This window comes from Nicotiana tabacum, chromosome 1, assembly GCF_000715075.1.
Source record: "Nicotiana tabacum cultivar K326 chromosome 1, ASM71507v2, whole genome shotgun sequence".
Taxonomy (NCBI): Eukaryota; Viridiplantae; Streptophyta; class Magnoliopsida; order Solanales; family Solanaceae; genus Nicotiana; species Nicotiana tabacum.
This window is the reverse complement of record NC_134080.1, coordinates 33477633-33495865: the sequence shown is the minus strand read 5'-3', so window position 1 is coordinate 33495865 and position 18233 is coordinate 33477633. Positions and strand designations below refer to the sequence as shown.

The 18233-nt window shown below is 42.4% G+C and overlaps 1 protein-coding gene across 1 annotated transcript; it reads left to right on the top strand.

Moving 5' to 3' along the window:
* The first annotated feature begins 15209 nt into the window (after positions 1 to 15209).
* Positions 15210 to 15662, top strand: LOC142162418 (uncharacterized). Its single transcript, XM_075218766.1, has one exon. The coding sequence runs from the start codon at positions 15210 to 15212 to the stop codon at positions 15660 to 15662; it is 453 nt and encodes a 150-aa protein (XP_075074867.1).
* The last annotated feature ends 2571 nt before the right edge of the window (positions 15663 to 18233 follow it).

Sequence of the window (18233 nt, the reverse complement as noted above, 5' to 3'; positions counted from 1 at the left end):
GGTGTTCTAGACAGTGTACCCGAGCGGACAACTCGAGTTGAGGAAGGAGCTCCTTTCCGGGAACCAAAAGGCCAGCCGGCTTAGAAACTTTCCGAACCTCTTTTATTTAGGGTATGACACTAACAGAATAAGGAGTCTCAACCAGTGAGCACATCCCCGGAGGTGAGAAGAGACAGGTTTCGGCACAGTTTATATACAGTTCAAATAATATCAAAGCGGTAACAGCAGCATTTAGCACATTAGTCTCAAAAACATGTAATAATCAGATAATAAATAAAGCCAAATAATAACAATTATTCTAAGCTCGAATTCTTAACCCTGAACCATTGGTTCTGGGTTTTAAAGAATCCCCAGCAGAGTCGCCAGAGCTGTCACACCTCCTTTTCCTGCACCCGCGAGGGCGCAAGGGAGTTTTTCCAATTAAAGGACAATCGAAATGGGATTGGTTTATTAATTTCAGAGTCGCCACTTGGGAGATTTAGGGTGTCCCAAGTCACCAATTTTAATCCCGAATCGAGGAAAAGAATGACTCTATACTACAGTCTGCGTACCAGAAATCCGGATAAGGAATTCTGTTAACCCGGGAGAAGGTGTTAGGCACTCCCGAGTTCCGTGGTTCTAGAACGGTCGCTCAACTGTTATATTCGGCTTGATTATCTGATTTTATACAAGTGTGAACTTGCGTGCAAAATTTAACTTTTAACCGCTTTTATCATTTACTGTTTTTATCAAGAATTGCAACGTTGTGAAAATGTATCTCGAACCGCGTTACAATCAATGTACCCGTGGTCGTCGACACACTTTGACTATGTTGAGATTTGGATTTGGGTCACATCAATGTGCACCCGAGTTTAAGGAAATTGAATTATTAAAGGCGCGCCTAAAGCGACTAGCGTATTTATTTTGGGTAAGACCGTGGAATTTTACTAAACGGTCCATCCGAAGTCCAAATAATTTTTAAAGCAAATATTTACTGAGGGCCCCGCAATTTGTATTTTTATTTGGCGAGGCTCATCTCATTCTTATTATTTTATTATTTTTTTTTAAAATGAATTTGCAGCGTCATGGACACGCACCTCGAACCACGCCACAATCAATGTACCCGTGATTAGAAACACATTTCGACTCCGTTGAGAATTGGATTTGGGTCACATAAATGTGCACCCGGGTTTAAGAAGGTAAGATTTATTAAGGCGCGTCCTAAAGAGTCTAGCGTATTGTTATTTTAGGAGGGTTGTGAAATTTGCTAAACAACCCGTCCTGGAAACCAAATGCTTTGATAATATACGTTTAATGAGGGCCCCGTATCTTGTGCGTTTCTGTTTGTCGAAGTTCATCTCGTCTTTATTTTAACAGGATATCCTATAGCAACTATGTTTCTTGTCGCATTTGTCTCTACTAGTTGAGGTTAAAAATGACCCTATTCAATTACATGCTTGCAAGTTATTATAACGGAATCCCGAGTGCCTTTGCAGAATAAGAAAACATGACCATGCCCATGGGCAGCTAATCGAGCACCGCGGGCCCAAACCCAGCCCACACAGTATTGGCTGGACCTGGGCCAATGCCTTTCTGATGAAAGGCTGCTGGGTTCGCTTGATTCGGGCTCGACCTTCGTGAGGTTGAGAAGTGCAGCCTTGCGCCGTTTATTTTAAAGCAATGGTTTGTCAATTATAAGGAGACAATTTATCAAAAGGACATGAAATTAGCTAACATGGATAGTTCTATGTTTTAAGGACATGCTAACCATAAAAACCTAAGATACAGCCTACTGCATTTGAGACCCTTTTATCTATCAACCTACATATACAAACTAGCATTCAATCACCACATATTGCCATCTATTGGGCACACAGGCTACCTTCAGTATTTAAACAAGGATGCAAACTATTACATATTACATGAATATTTAATGTAACCATCTATGTATAAAGACATTCTTCAGGACTTTCATTTATATTCATGCTCAACTTTCCCAATTACATTTGACAGTGCATTGGTTGTGTACCTGGTATAGAAGACAAAGAAGAAAGGAATGATCAGCTGGGCAGTATGCAGTAAACACAGCAACAGCAGATACACAGCAACAACACAACAACAAAATCAACCAACAAGGATGAAGCTCCCGAGTAGTCGAGCAACAAACAACAATCCCAGAAACAGAGTATGAACCAGCGGAGACAGCAGAGTATTCAATGTAAACACCCCAGCAATTCAACAACCACAAGCAGCTCAAACAGGCCACGAACAGTAATTGGCCAAGACAGCTAAACCAACATAAACTCTTATGTAATTTTCAGACAGTGTTTGGTTACAATATTCCGAGACTTTATGTTTCTTGTTTTTCTTTTCTGAAGACTAAGAAATGTCCAGCCACAGAAATCCAGTGACCACAAGAAAGCTTGGCAAACGACAGAAAAGAAAAACCACAAAGACAACCTGATTCAACAAGACTCTTACACCGTTTCTTCTAGACAATACTCATTCACAATACTCTGAAATTTATTTCTGTTTTTCCTTTTCAGTTTTCTTACTCACCGAAATCTCTCAAGACTCAAAAGAATGAATCCCTTTTCTAATGGAAGGTCTCCTCTTTTTATAGCCTAACCTTAACACTTTACAGTCTGTTTTACAACTCAAAATTGCCCCCCCCTCTGTTGTTTTTCCACTCACTTGTTTTAAATAACCAAGCTCCCATGAAATCCCTGACAGCCCCGCTCTCTTTTTGGTTGTTAAAGTGTACTGATCACTTGTTTGTTTAAACAAAGTATGGGCAGTAGGAATATAATCTGATAGCACATGCTGTCCGATTATTTTAATTCCTTAAAGCAAACCATACACATGCTGCCCACAGTCTAAACCAAATGGCATCGTGTTTTAAAATCAAAGCCTGAATCTGCCATTATAACCTTTCCCCTGGATGTTATTTAATTCGATTTGAACAAAATCAATAGGCAATACAATTCAGTTTCTAATGGGACTCAAATACGATCACAGCAGAAATAAGCAATACGAATCAAGTTGTTACCATTAACGATTGAAACTAATTGACGACATATATCGACTCGACTATATTAATCGTAACACATAACAATCAATCGTTCATATAAACAACACGTATAGAGTCCCGAATGACCTCAGACAAATTTGTTCAAACACTGGGAACTTATGTGAATTAAACTCGTTTGACGACTAATCTAATTGATGAACACGTATATCACAGGGTATATTCAGAACACAAACAGAAGACAATTGGCCAAATAAAAAGGCCTTTAACAGAGATGGAAGAAATCCGAATGAAAAATAACAAAATAACAAACAAACACAAAGAAATATGCTGACAACTTATTTAGAAATAAAACAAAAGAAAGGAAAACTTACCAAAAATGTTTAAATCAAACAGACCCAAATCGGATTCAACTTCGAACTTCTGAGGCCGAACAAACTTTAATCAGGGTGTTCTCACATGAGAACACCTTGATTAAGGTCTATTAGACCTCAAACCCTTGTCAAAACTGGCCGGGTTCCCCAGGTGCATGTGTTTCAAGTTCTGGATTTTTAGGAGTTGTGGGTAGATTCGGACCAAACCAAGTTTGGTTTGGTCACGAGGAAGGTCAGGGGAGTGTCTGGTATGAAGATGGGATGGTTTGGCATAGATCCAGGTTCGACTCAAATCTTCAAATGAAGATTCGAGACGAACGAAAGTAATTCGAGGCTCGTGGTTAGTGGATTCGTGTTCAGGACAGTGAGGTGGTCCTAGGGTGTTCAGGAGGTGGTCACCGGCGTTCGTGCCGCCGGCTTTTGGTGGAAGGGAAACTAGGGCGGCGTTAGGGTTTGGGGGTTTCAGGGTTCGGGGAAGGAGATGACTGAAGGGTGGGGTTGGTATAGGGGGTGCGGGGTACGATAGGAGGCTTATATACGGGGAGGCAGATTGGATCTGAGCCGTTAGATCAGATGATCTCAACGGTTTAGATCTGATACTGAGAAATGAGACGGGGTCGTTTGGTAGTTAAACGGGGTCGTTTGGTTTAAGTGACGGGTTGGGTCAGGCTGGTTATTTGGGTCGGGTTTGAACATGGGTCGCTGAAAGAGGTCCTGAACCGTTGGATCGGCTGGGACGGACGGCTCAGATTGATTTGCCTGAAACGACGTCGTTTCAGGAGGTGCCTGGGCAGCCGGTTTTGGACTGGACCTGATCGAATTGGTTTGGGCCTATTTTTGGTTTATTTCCTTGGCCCAAACCGTTTTCTTCATTCTTTTCTCCCTTTCTTTTTTTTCCTTTTTTTTTCTAATCTTAAAACTAAAAATAAAATGAAATTCAAACAAACATAATTATCGAAATATTTAAATAGGTTAAATCGCACCCTAGAATGTTTTTGTGAATTTTTCTTTTACTGAATGAATTATGGTCTAATTACCAGGACATACACATTTTGTATTTTATTTAATAATGTAAAAATGGACAAAATGGACAGACCCACACATGACTAGCAGCACACGTTACGGAAAATTGAAAATTGTACAGCGAGGTAAGTTACTATTTCTTTTGGAGTGACTGTCCTTGAAGCAAAAATCACGTGCTTACAATAGTTTCTTGCATCAATATGGGCGCCATAATACCTTATAAATAGGGGAAGGGAGGTTCAAAAATGAGACTTTTCGAACTTCATACTTCTTTGGCACTTTGCTTGTTCTTCTGCTTCTTCTTTGACCCTTACTTATGATTTGCTTCTGCTTTTAGCTCTAGCTTTCCCATTGATCAAACACTTTCCCGTTGATATCCTTCTTTTGGATCTACGGTATACACGTTTCTTGCAGTGATGAAAATCCCCCCAGCTTCTGATATAGTTTCTGATGCTACCCCTTTATCGGTAGCTATGCCTTTCGGTAGTGGCGAACCCACAGTTGCGGAAGACGAAAGTTTTCCCACCGTGGAGGAGATAGTTCCTCAGAACCCGTCGGCCAGAAACGACTTTCAGAAAGAACCTGCCCTGCTCATGATCAGGTACTATCAGTCATGGGGTCGAAGCAAATATCTGACCTCCGGTCCAAATTTCGTATTCCTGCTCACATCGACATTGTTCCGGCGGGAAACGATTCAATAAAAGTTCACCAACATGGGTATTGCGCTTTCTACCAATACCCATTTTTGGTGTGTTACTCTCCTCCTCTTCCCCCACTTGCTGAGGAGTTATGTCGCTTTTATGGCGTCTACTCGACACAGCTTTCCCCTTACCTATATAAAGCCTTTTTTATGTTGGCGAAGTTCACAGAGTTGGCCGGTTGCGAAGTCTCCATTCGTCATCTGCTGGATCTCTTCTCGCCTAGTTTTTACAAGGGCACATTGATTCATCTCCGCCGCCATGGGACTAAAGGATTAGTGACTGGGATGGATGACAAGGCGAACCACCGGTTCTGGTGCAATTACTTCTTCGTTAGGACCGAGCACGCAGTGGCGGACCCAGCCGGGTTCCCTGAGCAGTGGAACTTCAATCGTAAGGGCCTTTCGTTCGTCATATATTTTGTTTATCCCTCCTCTTTTTGTTTCTTACTTGCTCGTGTCTTTCTACTTTTTGCTGGTAAGCATCCACCTTCCTTGGTTCCTGATATCGAAGACTGGGTGACTCGCGTCTTACCTCATACTGGTGAGTCTGATTTCTACGACCCTTTTGCTTTCGTTATGGCTTACCACTTTCTTGTCATCATTTTTTTTAAACATGATTTTATTTTTGCGCCAGGTTGGCGAGCTTCCAAGAAGACGAAGGTTCCGGTGCCCGCATTCCGCCAAGTAGTCGCTTTGGCTAGAATGCAATTTATATTGGCTGAGTTTTTATAAGAGAGTCAAACTCTAGCTCCGCCGTTGGGTGATTCCGCCCCACAGGCAGCCGTCACATCGGCCGAGACCTCTGATCACCGCGTCCTGCATCTAATTGATGAGTCATCTCAAGACAAGGGGAGGCAGTACCGAGAAAAAGGTGGGGAGTGGAGACTGGAAGAGTCAGTACTGTTGATACCGAGTCGTAAAGGCCCATTGATTTGGATGCAGAGGCGCTGCCCTTACTGGACATTGAGGCTGCTCCCACGCCCACTATCATCATGGAGGAAAGGCCGTCTGAGGCTTAAGTGACCCATAATAGAGGGGAACCTGCATGAATAGCTAGGGTCGACTCATCATCAGCAGACGAAAGGGATAAAAATATCCTCGTAGGAGATGATGGGTCGGGATCCGATGTCGACCCTGAGGAGGTGCGAGCTTTTGAGGAGAGGTTCACCCGAGTGGATATAAGGATGGAGGGGCCTGATCGGCACATAGTCATCCCCGTAGATTATGACCTCTTGGCCAACTCGAAATGGGCGATGCCGGCCTTCGCTCCCCTGTGTGCGGATTCTGAGAACAGGACGCTGCAGACGCTGAGAGATGCAGATCTGTCGTTGGGTATATGTGCATGGCCTTGCGAGTAAGTTTGTTTTTCCCATGTTAGGTTAGTTCATTTCATATGTGTAACTTACTTTCGTTGACCTGTCTTCTTTTGCATGTCAGACCCTTATCATGGAGATTGAGCGTGATTGGCCGGAAGAGCGGAAGAAGGCCCTCTTCAGAAGATGGTATCCAAGTACAAAGAGTACCATTCTAAGCACCGAACGCTAGTCGACTTACTTATCCAGGACGACCAATTTCAGTTGCTCCGCGATGGGCTCAAGCAAAAAGATGAGGAGTTGAAGGCAAAGGAGGATGAGCTCGAGGTAAGTAAGAGAGTGATGGCCGAGAATACTGACCTTCAGGTGCAGGTGGCATCTTTAAAGGTCGATCTCGAGCAGGCGAAACGAGGGCCGTAAACTTGAGGGATGAGTTGAGTACCAGGGTCGAAGAGTTGGATTGGGCTGAGAAAGTCAGAATGGCCGTTGTGGCAGAGGCGGTAACCCTAGAGGGCGCCCTCCATGTTTGCAGGTCTGAGTAGGCTACTGAGGCGGAAACTTCGATGCTCAAGGAGGTGGGGTTTGAGGAACGGATTATGGGTTTGGAGGCGGAACTGTCTGAGCTGAATGAGCAAGTTGTCGCCCTAAGAGCATAGAAGGCGCAACAATAGGCCCAACCGTCTACATCTCATACTTCTGCCGATCCCGATATGTCACGAGAGTTGTATGAAATGTGGGTTCATGATGATGCCCAACTTGACATATACACGTCTCTGGGAACGGCTGGGAATATTTTTGAGGCAGAATTTGAGGATGTTCATGTCAAGGCATATGCAACTCGTGATGCTTGTGGTTATGATCCTAGTACGCCCGACTGGGACGATGATGGAGATGCCTAGGATGGGCTTGCCTCCGACCCTTGGTACGACGATGAGTATGCTGGTGACATCGGCGATGGGGGGAATGATGCGGCGTGAAGTTTTTGTACTTGGTCGTATTTTTTGTGTTTTGTTGTTCTCTTTTTGCGGGGGCGTTTTTCAAGCCCTTTGTAAATGTATTGGAATGGAATGATTGAAATGGAACAGTGTTTGTTGTGTATTTTTGGTTCTTCTTTCTTTTTTCTTTGTGAGAAAGTCCTTGACCTTCGATCGATCGAATGTAAGTTGATTTGAACGATGTCGAATGTAAATCGATTCGAACGAGGTCGATTGTAAGTTAATCCGAGCGAGATCGAATGCAGATTGATTCGAGCGAGGTCGAATGTATATTGATTCGAGCGAGGTCGAATGTATATTGATTTGAGCGAGGTGTAATGTATATTGATTCGAGCGAGGTCGAATGAACTTTAATACTTAAACTCCGAGATGCCCCCTTCGTCGCCTCATTAAAAACCTCCCCGAGAAAACCCAATTGGGACAAAACTCGGGTGAGGAAAAAATAGTACGACTTGGGGGACCTCCGTCTTTAGAAGTTGAAGTATTTGAGGTGGGTGTTCCAATTGTTTGGTAATAGTTTTCGCTCCATAGTTTCTAGTTGGAATGACCCTTTTTTTGCTGTTGCCATGATTTTGTATGGTCCGTCCCAATTGGTTCCCAGTTTGCCTTCCCATGGGTCTTTGCATGCTTGCGTTTTGGCTTTGAGTACATAGTCCCGTACCTTGATTGGTCTGAATTTGGATTTTTTTTATTGTAGTACAGTTCTGCTTGCTGTTTTTGAGCTATCATTCTCACGTAGGCCATGTCTTTCGCTCATCTATTTCATCCAGGTCTTGCTATCTGCTTTCATCATTACTTGGTCCGCTCTCATTGGAGTATCTCAAACTTGGCTCCCTGACTTCGACTGATATCACTGCATCAGTCCCATAGACTAGTGAATATGGTGTTTCTCACGTGCTTGTTTTGGCGTGGTGCGATATGCCCATAGCACTTCCGGTAGCAGTTCTGGCCACAATCCCTTGGCGTTCTCAAGCTTCTTCTTCATGATGTTCAGTATTGTCTTGTTGGAGGTTTCTTCCTGACCGTTGCCTGCAGGATGATATGGTGTGGAGAGTATTCGCTTGATGTGTCATTTTTCGAAAAATTCGGCGGTCTTTTTTCCCATGAATTGGGGTCCGTTGTCACAACTGCTTTCTTTGGGGATGCCGAAGCGGCATATGATGTTTATCCATATGAATGTGATAACTTCTTGTTCGCGTATTTGGACGAATGCACCTGCTTCTACCCACTTGGAATATAGTCAGTTAAAACCAAAAGAAATCGTATTGTACCTTGTCTTGTTGGAAGGGGTCCGACGATGTCCATCCCCCATTTGATGAACAACCAAGGTGATGTGACTGAGTGGAGGTGTTCGCCAGCCTGGTGAATCATTGGAGTATATTTTTGGAATTGTTCGCACTTTCTAACGAAGTCAACGGCTTCCTTTTTCATGGTAGGCCAGTAATAGCTTGCCCTATGAGGCATCTAACAAGGGCTCGATTACCAGTATGGGCTCCACAGTGGCCTTCGTGCACTTCTTCGAGGACGCGCCTAGTTTGGTTTGGTCTTAGGCATTTTGCCAAGGGACCACCAAATGTTCTTTTATACGAATCATAGTTGATGATGTTGTATCTGGCCGCCTGCATTCGAAGCTTCTTGGCTTCTTTTTTGTCGGGTGGTAGCACTCCGTCCTGCCAATATGACATAATACGGTTTCGCCAGTTCCAAGTCAAGTTTATAGTCCGTACCTCAATTTCTATTGACGAACGGGGGAGGGTGACCACGTTTTCTTTTCCGCTTATGTTCTTCATGGCCACTGCTGATTTAGCAAGGCCGTCTACTTCGATTTTTTATGCTCGGGGTATCTGTCAAGTTGACACTCGTCGAATTCGGGCAGTAGCTTATTAATTTCTACCTGATATTTTTGTAGCCTTTGTTCTTTGATTTGGAAAGTCCCCGTGACTTGGTTGATGACAAGTTGCGAGTCACATCGGAGGATGACTCGCCGTGCTCCATATTTGACAGCTAGTTTCAGCCCTGCAATTATGGCCTCATACTCGGCCTCAATGTTAGTCATGCTGGGACATCGTATGGACTGGCGGATGACTTATCCTATTGGGACTTCTATCACGAGTCCTAGTCTAGATCCTGCTGCATTGGAGGCACTATCGATGTACAGGACCCATAGGTCAGGTAACTTGGAGGAGGTACGAGTGGCTTCTTGCTCGACCTCAGGAAGTATTTTGGCACTGAAGTCGGCGACGAAGTCGGCAAGTACTTGCGACTTTATCGCTATTCGCGGCTGATATGTTATATCGTACTCGCTTAATTCAATAACTCACTTAGCCAATCTACCTGACAACTCGAGTTTGTGTAGGATGCTTCTTAGGGAGAAGGTCGTGACCATCGAGATGGGGTGGCATTAAAATTAGGGTCTCAGCTTTCATGAAGCTATGACTAATGCTAGGGCTAGTTTTTCGATATGGGGATACCTCGTTTCGGCATCGGCTGGGGTTTTGCTAATGTAATAGATTAGAGATTGCATACCTTTGTTTTCACCAAGACTGCGCTTACTGTGATGTTAGATACGGATAGGTAGATTAATAGGCGTTCGCCTGGTTCTGCCTTTGCGAGTAATGGGGGCGAGGACAAGTATGCCTTTAGCTCTCTTAGGGCGTTGACGCATTCAGAATTCCACTGGAGTCCGTTGTCCTTTTTGAGCACGTTGAAAAATTTGTGGCATCTGTTAGAGGATCATGAGATGAACCTTGACAGGGTGGTTATACGGCCCGTCAACTTCTGCACTTGTTTCTTGCTGGTCAAAATTTTAGGTATTCCCTCTATAGCCTTGATTTCGGTGTTCAACTTCATGTCGTATCGTCTAAGTATGTTGAAAGCTTCCATAAGGTGGTGTATGTGGTCCTCTTTTCTTTTTGATTTGACTAACATGTCGTCTATATAGGCTTTCATCATTTTGTCGAGTTGTTCTTTGAACATCTTGGAGGATGATAACTATGGATTATAGCCTATCTTATGCTCTCTTTTGCTTAGGTTTTAGATAAAAAATGTGTAAAAGTATTCCTGAAAACTGACTTATTGTGTTTGTCTGCAGGGTTTGGTTAAAATGAGGCAAGAAAGTTGTAATCAACTCATGAAGGAGTTAAATTTGCACAAGTTCAAATCTGAGATAAAAGCGGTGACGGTGAAGGAAAAGAACGGTCGCAGAAGGTCCACCGCTGAGGCAGCCATAATTACATTTCCCCGAAGTTTAGATTAGAGAAGGTGTTTTTGGGTGCAACAAAGCCCGCTGACCACGATGAAAAAGTGCGGCCGCGGAATACCTGACGAGGCCACAGTGCAAATTCCGCTGAGAGCGTCAATCAAGGTTTAGAGACCCTGCAAAATGAGCCTAACTGAGGAGTGCGGTTTGCGTCCAAATTGCATGGCCGCAGTTGATGCTAATGCTGAGGCAGTATTTTTTACGCTCCCCGCGAAATCAAGTGAAAGCCAAACATAAAAGAGAAGAAACGCTGTCCGCGTCTGCTTTTGCGCGACCGCAAAAGTTTCAGGCACTGAGGCGCCCATTATTACGCTGATAGCGGAACCCCCATAGGGATATCTTTGTCCAGTAATTTCAGTTTTGTATGAATAGATCTTTTTCACATTTTTAGGTCATCTTTTGTATCAGTGAGCTCGTGAACAGCCGTACTTTACCATTTAGAGTAATTTTAGAGTAGTTTTAGCTTATATTATTAGATTTTGTTCTTGTAATCAACTTTTATGGCTTATATTTCATCTTCATCTTTGATTTCTACCTTGATTATGAGTAGCTAAACCCATTAGCTAGGGTTGTGACCTAACCTTAGTGTAGATATTTAATGGGTCTTCAATTTTAGGGCTTATTTGTTTGTGGATTAGTGATATTTAGCTTGATTCATACTTTAAATATAGAATTGGTGGTTGAAAATATTGATTCGTGCCTTTATGATGTAGATTCTTCTTGAGAAAGAGGGACTAAGTCTAGGAAAATTAGACTAACAAGGAATTAGGGTGCATTCAAGAGATTGATAGACCTAATTAAATGGTTAAACCTTGAGATAGTAATACCCGACTTGAGCCAATTTTACTTGCATTATTTGAACACCCAATTAGGCTTGAGAAAGCCAATTAGGGCAAAGTCACTCAAACTATCAAGAGGTATAGAGTGAGTAATTATGTGTAAAGGTTATATCACGACCCCAAATATAACAGGCTTGTCCTAAATTTTAGATCCCATTAGATACTCGCCTAGGTGTAAATCACTTCCCTAGTGCTTTTTATCAATTGAGAAAACTCTTACAAAAATATTGTACTTAGATTATTTTCAGTAATCATTAGCATTAAAAGTAGAATAAAAACAAATTCAAACATGGTTACAAGTGCAATTAAAAGCAACACACATATCTAGATTAGATAGAAATCCAACTCCCAACCAATATTAACTCCCTGTGGAAATCGATCCTGACCTTTCGGGTAAAAGCTTCATCGACCACTCCTCGGCATTATATAGTGGTGCAGGGTTGGATCCGGTCACTTTTTGGCATCGTTACCATGGAGTTAAACGGTTTTGGCTATCTTTCTGACAAGTTGTGTGTCTTGTTTTTCTTTCCTTCTGTCTTACTAACTTGTGTGAGTTAATCGATTCAGGTACAAAATGGCAAATAGTGATCATATCGAAAAGGTTATCCCGGGGGATGAGGTAGATGATAATGCTGAAGATGAGGTGCCTCTAGTACCTCAAGCTCAAAGAAGAGGCCGCCAGGCCAATGAAAACATTCCAGACCCTCCCCCAGCTCCTCCGCGAGCAGCTTTTCGGGTGCTTCCAAATGAAGGTTAAGCAAGTGCAATTGTCCTACCCCGAATCTGGGCGGGCAATTTTCAGATTATAAATGTCATATTGACCTTATTGGAGCAAAGAGGGTACTTCACAGGCGCTCCCCATCAGAATGCATATAAATATCTAAAGGGCTTTATGGATACTTGCTGGGGAAGCAAGCAAACAAATGTGTCGGAGGATGCATTGAGACTAAGATTGTTCCCTTTTTCACTTAGAGAGCAAGCTTTGGACTGGCTTTAAAGACTCCCCAACCATTCCATCACTACATAGGATGAGTTGACCGACAAGTTTAAATCCAAGTTTTTTTCACCGGGACATATGGCTGCATTGAGGGATGAGATCTTAGCTTTTAAATAGGAACCAAGTGAACCCCTCCATGAAATCTGGGATATATATAGAACTATGGTCAAGGAATACCCTAACAATTGTATGACTGAAGCAATGATCAAACATACATTTTATCGGGGTATAAACACGACCAATAAATGTGTGGTAAACCAGCTAGCTGGGGATAATTTTATGAAGCTACCTTATGCCGAGGCCTGTGAAATTCTTAATGAGATGGCTGACACCTCCTCAGCCTAGCAGAGTCGGGAAAATGTTCCTCAAGGGGACCCTCATGTCATAAATATTCACAAGGAACTTCAAGACCACGGACAAGCCATAGCTGAGTTGACAACAACCATGAACCAGTTAGCCAAAGCACAACTTCAACAGATTCAGGGACCAAAGCAAGTAAACACAATGGAAGGGGTTAATTTATTGGTAAACAAGAGGAGACAGCATGGGCAACAAATTCAAGGCAATCAAGATCAATATGAGTAAGGTAGTAGTGGTTACAACCAAGATGATGGGTATGGTGAGCAAAGTGAAGAGGTTTTGTATGCCAACAACTATCAAGGACAACGGGGTAATACTCTAAATCAACAATGGAGATCGCAAGGGAATAATCAGAATTGGGGCAACAAAGACCAAGGAATTTGGAACAATAACAACAACAGCTTCAACAATTGGGGGAACAACAACTAGAATTGGGGTAACAATAGCAATTGGGGTGGCAACAACAACCAAGGGGTTTGGAATAACAGTAATCAAGGTAATTAGGTGTTGGGTTTTCAAAGGCCTCCAATGTTTCAACAACCAAACAATCCACTTCCATTTCCGTCCCAATGTCCTAGCTCGTCTAAGAATGAGATGGGACAGATTGAGTCAATGTTTGAGCAAATGAAGAAGAAAAACGCTGACTCCGATGCCCAATTGGCATCCCATAATACTTCTATTTGCAACCTGGAGGTCCAACTTGGACAGATTTCGCAAGCTTTGAACACTCTCCATAAGGGGGTACTACCTAGTAACACGGTAGTAAACCCGAAGGGAGGGAACAATATAGGCCATGCAATGGCGGTGACCACAAGGAGCGGTAGAGGTAGTGAAGCAAGTACCTCCAAGCAAAAGGAAGTTGTGAGTGATGATGTTGAAGTGCAAAATGATAATGATCCAATAGTTGATAAGCAAGTGAGCTCGTGAACAGCCGTACTTTACCATTTAGAGTAATGTTAGAGCAGCTTTAGTATATAATCATAGATTTTATTCTTGTAATCAACTTTTATGGCTTATATTTCATCTTCATCTTTGATTTCTATCTTGATTATGAGTAGCTAAACCCATTAGCTAGGGTTGTGACCCAACCCTAGTGTGGGTATTTAAAGGGTCTTCAATTTTAGGGCTTGTTTGTTTATGGGTTAGTGATATTTAGCTTGATTCATGCTTTAATTGTAGAATTGGTGGTTGCAAACACTGATTCGTGCCTTTATGTCTTAGATTCTTCTTGAGAAAGAGGGACTAAGTCTAGGAAAATTATGCTAACAAGGAATTTGGGTGCATTCAAGATATTGATAGCCCCAATTAAAGGGTTAAACCTAGAGATAGTAATACCCGACTTGAGCCAGTTTTAGTTGCATTGTTTGAACACCCAATTAGTCTTGAGAAAGCCAATTAGGGCAAGGTTACTCAAACTACCGAGAGGTATAGAGTGAGTAATTATGTCTAAAGGTTATATCACGACCCCAAATATAACAAGCTTTTCCTAAATTTTAGATCCCATTAGATACTCGCCTAGGTGTAAGTCACTTCCATAGTACTTTTTATCAATTGAGAAAACTCTTACAAAAACATTGTACTTAGATTATTTTCTGCAATCATTAGCATTAAAAGTAGAATAGAAATACATCCAAACATGGTTAGAAGTGCAATTAAAAGCAACACGCGTAGCTAGATTAGATAGAAACCCAACTCCCAACCAATATTAACTCTCTGTGGAAATTGATCCCGACCTTTCGGGTAAAAGCTGCATTGACCACTCCTCACCATTATATAGTGGTGCGGGGTTGGAGCCGATCACTTTTTGGCGTCGTTGCTGGGGAGTTAAATGGTTTTGGCTATCTATCTGACTAGTTGTATGTCTTGTTTTTCTTTCCTTCTATTTTACTAACTTTTGTAAGTTAATTGATTCAGGTACAAAATGGCAAATAATGATCCTATTGAAAATGTTCTCCCAGGGGAGGAGGTAGATGATAATGCTGAAGATGAGGTGCCTCTAGTACCTCAAGGTCAAAGAAGAGGCCGCCAGACCAATGAAAACATTCCAGACCCTCCCCCAGCTAGGCGAAATTCTAATTGAGTGAAGAGAATTTGAATGGGGAGGTGAGAATTTATATGCATGACAATGAGGAGGAGACTCAAGATGACGTAAACCTGTCTAGGGAACATATGATAGACATACCAGAAATGATAATACCTAAAGCCAAGGCTCCTTTTCCAAGGCCTCCTCCACCTTACCGTCAAAGACTTGCAAAGAAGAAGAATGAAAACCAGTTCAAGAAGTTTATTGAGATGATGAAAGTTTGTTGATCAATGTGCCCTTGGTGGATGCTTTTGAGCAAATGTCGGGTTATGCCAAGTTTTTGAAAGACTTGGTAACTAAAAAGAGATTTATGGATTGTGAGACCATCAAAATGACTCATCAAGTAAGTGTTATTGTGCACTGGATGGATACAAAGCTTGAGGATCCCGGCGTATTAACCATTCCATGTACCATTGGGAGTGAGGATTTTGCAAAGTCCTTGTGTTATTTGGGAGCAAGTATAAATTTGATGCCTTACTATGTATTCAAAACGTTGGGTATTGGTCAACCGAGAGCTACTTCAATGATATTGCAAATGGCAGATAGAATAATGAAGAGGTCGCTTGGTATTATTGATAATGTTCTTGTCCGGGTTGACAAATTTATTTTGCCTGCAGATTTTGTGATTCTCGATTGCGAAGTCGACTATGAGGTACCAATAATATTGGAAAGGCCTTTCCTAGTAACAGGGAAGGCATTGGTTGATGTGTAAGCAGGGGAGCTCACCTTTCGGGTGGGTGACGAAAAAGTTGTCTTCCACGTGTGCAAATCAATGAAGCAGCCAAATAGTACTAAGGTTTGTTCTTTTATTGATTTAATGACGGAGGTGATAGTTGATGATACGAGTGCCATGATCACTATGGATGATCCTTTGGAATCTATATTGTTGAACCATGATGTGACTGAGGATGAAAGCTTGGTAGAGTATGTTAATACGTTGCAAGGAATGGGTTCTTACTCCTATGAGCCCCGTAAACTTTACTTGGATCTTAAGAATAGAAATACTCCACCAAAAAATCCCTCAATCGAGGAACCTCCCGTATTGGAGTTGAAGCCTTTGCCTCCACGCCTCAGGTATGAATTCTTGGGCCCTTGTTCAACTTTACCTGTTATTCTTTCTTCGTGATTAACTAACGTGCAGGTAGATGCCACCCTTGAAGTGCTCCAACGAAGGAAGAAGGCAATTGGATGGACTCTAGCTGATATTTGGGTGATAAGCCCCGCCTTTTGCATGCACAAGATTATACTTGAGAATGATGCCAAAACCTCCGTGGAACAACAAAGGAGTTTGAACGAGGCTATGTAAGAGGTCGTGAAGAAGGAAGTTATCATGTGGCTAGATGCATGGGTTGTGTACCCCATTTCGGATAGTTCATGGACTACACCGGTACAATGTGTGCCGAAGAAGGGGGTATGACTGTGGTAACAAATGAGTAAAATGAGTTGATCCCCACTAGGGCTGTCACCAGATGAAGGGTATGCATGGATTACCGAAAGCTCAACAAAGTGACCCGAAAATATCATTTTCCATTTCCCTTTCTTGACCAAATGTTGGATAGACTTGTAGGGCGTGCCTACTATTGCTTTTTGGATGGGTACTCAGGTTACAATCAGATTTTGATTGCACCAAAAGACCAAGAGAAAACCATATTCACATGTCTGTATGGCACCTTTGCATTCTCACGGATGCCATTTGGTTTGTGTAATGCATCGACTACATTTCAGCGGTGTATGAAGTCTATATTTACCTACATAGTTGAGGACTTCTTGTAAGTGTTCATGGATGATTTTAGTGTTGTGGGTGACTCTTTTGACGAATGTTTGGGTAATCTTGACAAAGTGTTAGCCCGATGTGAAGAGACAAATCTAGTGCTTAATTAGGAAAAGTGCCACTTTATGGTCGAGGAGGGCATTGTCCTCGGACATAAGATCTCAAAGAACGGTATCGAAGTGGACAAAGTGAAGATTGAAGTGATTTCAAAACCCCCTCCTCCTACTTCCATCAAAGGAGTGAGGAGATTTCTTGGGCATGCGGGGTTCTACCAAAGGTTCATCAAGGACTTCTCCAAGGTGGTGAATCCCTTGTGCAAATTGTTGAAAAAGGATGCAAGGTTTGTGTTTAATGATGAGTGCATGAAAGCTTTTGAGATTCTCAAGTATAGATTGACTACCACTTCCATCATCACCGTACCCAATTGGAGCTTTCCATTTGAGCTCATGTGTGATGCTAGTGACGTTGTGGTAGGAGCGGTCTTGGGGCAAATGGTGAACAAGATATTTCATCCAGTGTACTATGCAAGCAAAACTATGAATGATGCCCAAGTCAATTATACGGTGATGGAGAAAGAGTTGCTAGCAATTGTGTTTGAAATTGAAAAGTTTAGGCCTTAACTCATGGGTTCCAAAGTGATTCTTCATACTGATCACGCAGCACTCCGTTACTTGATGACCAAAAAGGACTCTAAAGCTAGAATGATGAGATGAGTTTTGTTGCTTCAAGAATTTGACCTAGAGATTGTTGATAGGAAGGGAAGTGAAAATCAAGTGGCGGACAACTTGTCCTGCTTGGAAGAGGAGGGGAGACCCAAAGATGGTCTCGAAATTAATGATGCATTTCCGGATGAACAACTTTTTTTAGTTTCTTCGAATAATATGCCTTGATTCGCCGATGTGGCTAATTTTCTTGTAACCGGCATTATCCCGAGTGAGCTCTCTTCTAACCAAAGGAAGAAGCTTAAACGGGACAGCTTGGATTATTACTGGGATGAGCTCTATCTTTTCAAGATTTGTAGTAATGGTGTGATCCGAAGATGTGTTCCGGAAGAGGAGAAAATGAGTATTCTTGATGCTTGCCATTCCTCGCCCTACGTTGGTCATCATGGTGGGGCGAGAACTGCTTCAACGGTTCTTAGTTGTGGATTTTATTGGCCTACTCTGTATAAGGATGCTGGTGAGCTTGTTAAGATATGTGATGAGTGTTAGAGAGCTGGTGGGATTTCCAAGAAGGATGAAATGCCTCTCACTACTATTCTTGAGGTTGACATTTTTGACGTGTGGGGCATAGACTTCATGGGGCCTTTTGTGAGGTCATGTGGTAACACTCACATTCTGGTTGTTGTAGATTATATTTCTAAGTGGGTTGAAGCTGTGGCTTTGCCCAACAATGAGGCACGAAGTGTAGTGGCATTCTTAAAGAAAAATATCTTCACAAGGTTTGGCACTCCAAGGGCAATTATCAGTGACGGGGAGTCTCATTTTTGCAACAAAGCCTTCGTTACTTTAC

Bases quoted from the DNA above. Each gene is read 5' to 3' on its own strand.
- LOC142162418 (XM_075218766.1), top strand. From the start codon at position 15,210: ATGTCGGGTTATGCCAAGTTTTTGAAAGACTTGGTAACTAAAAAGAGA.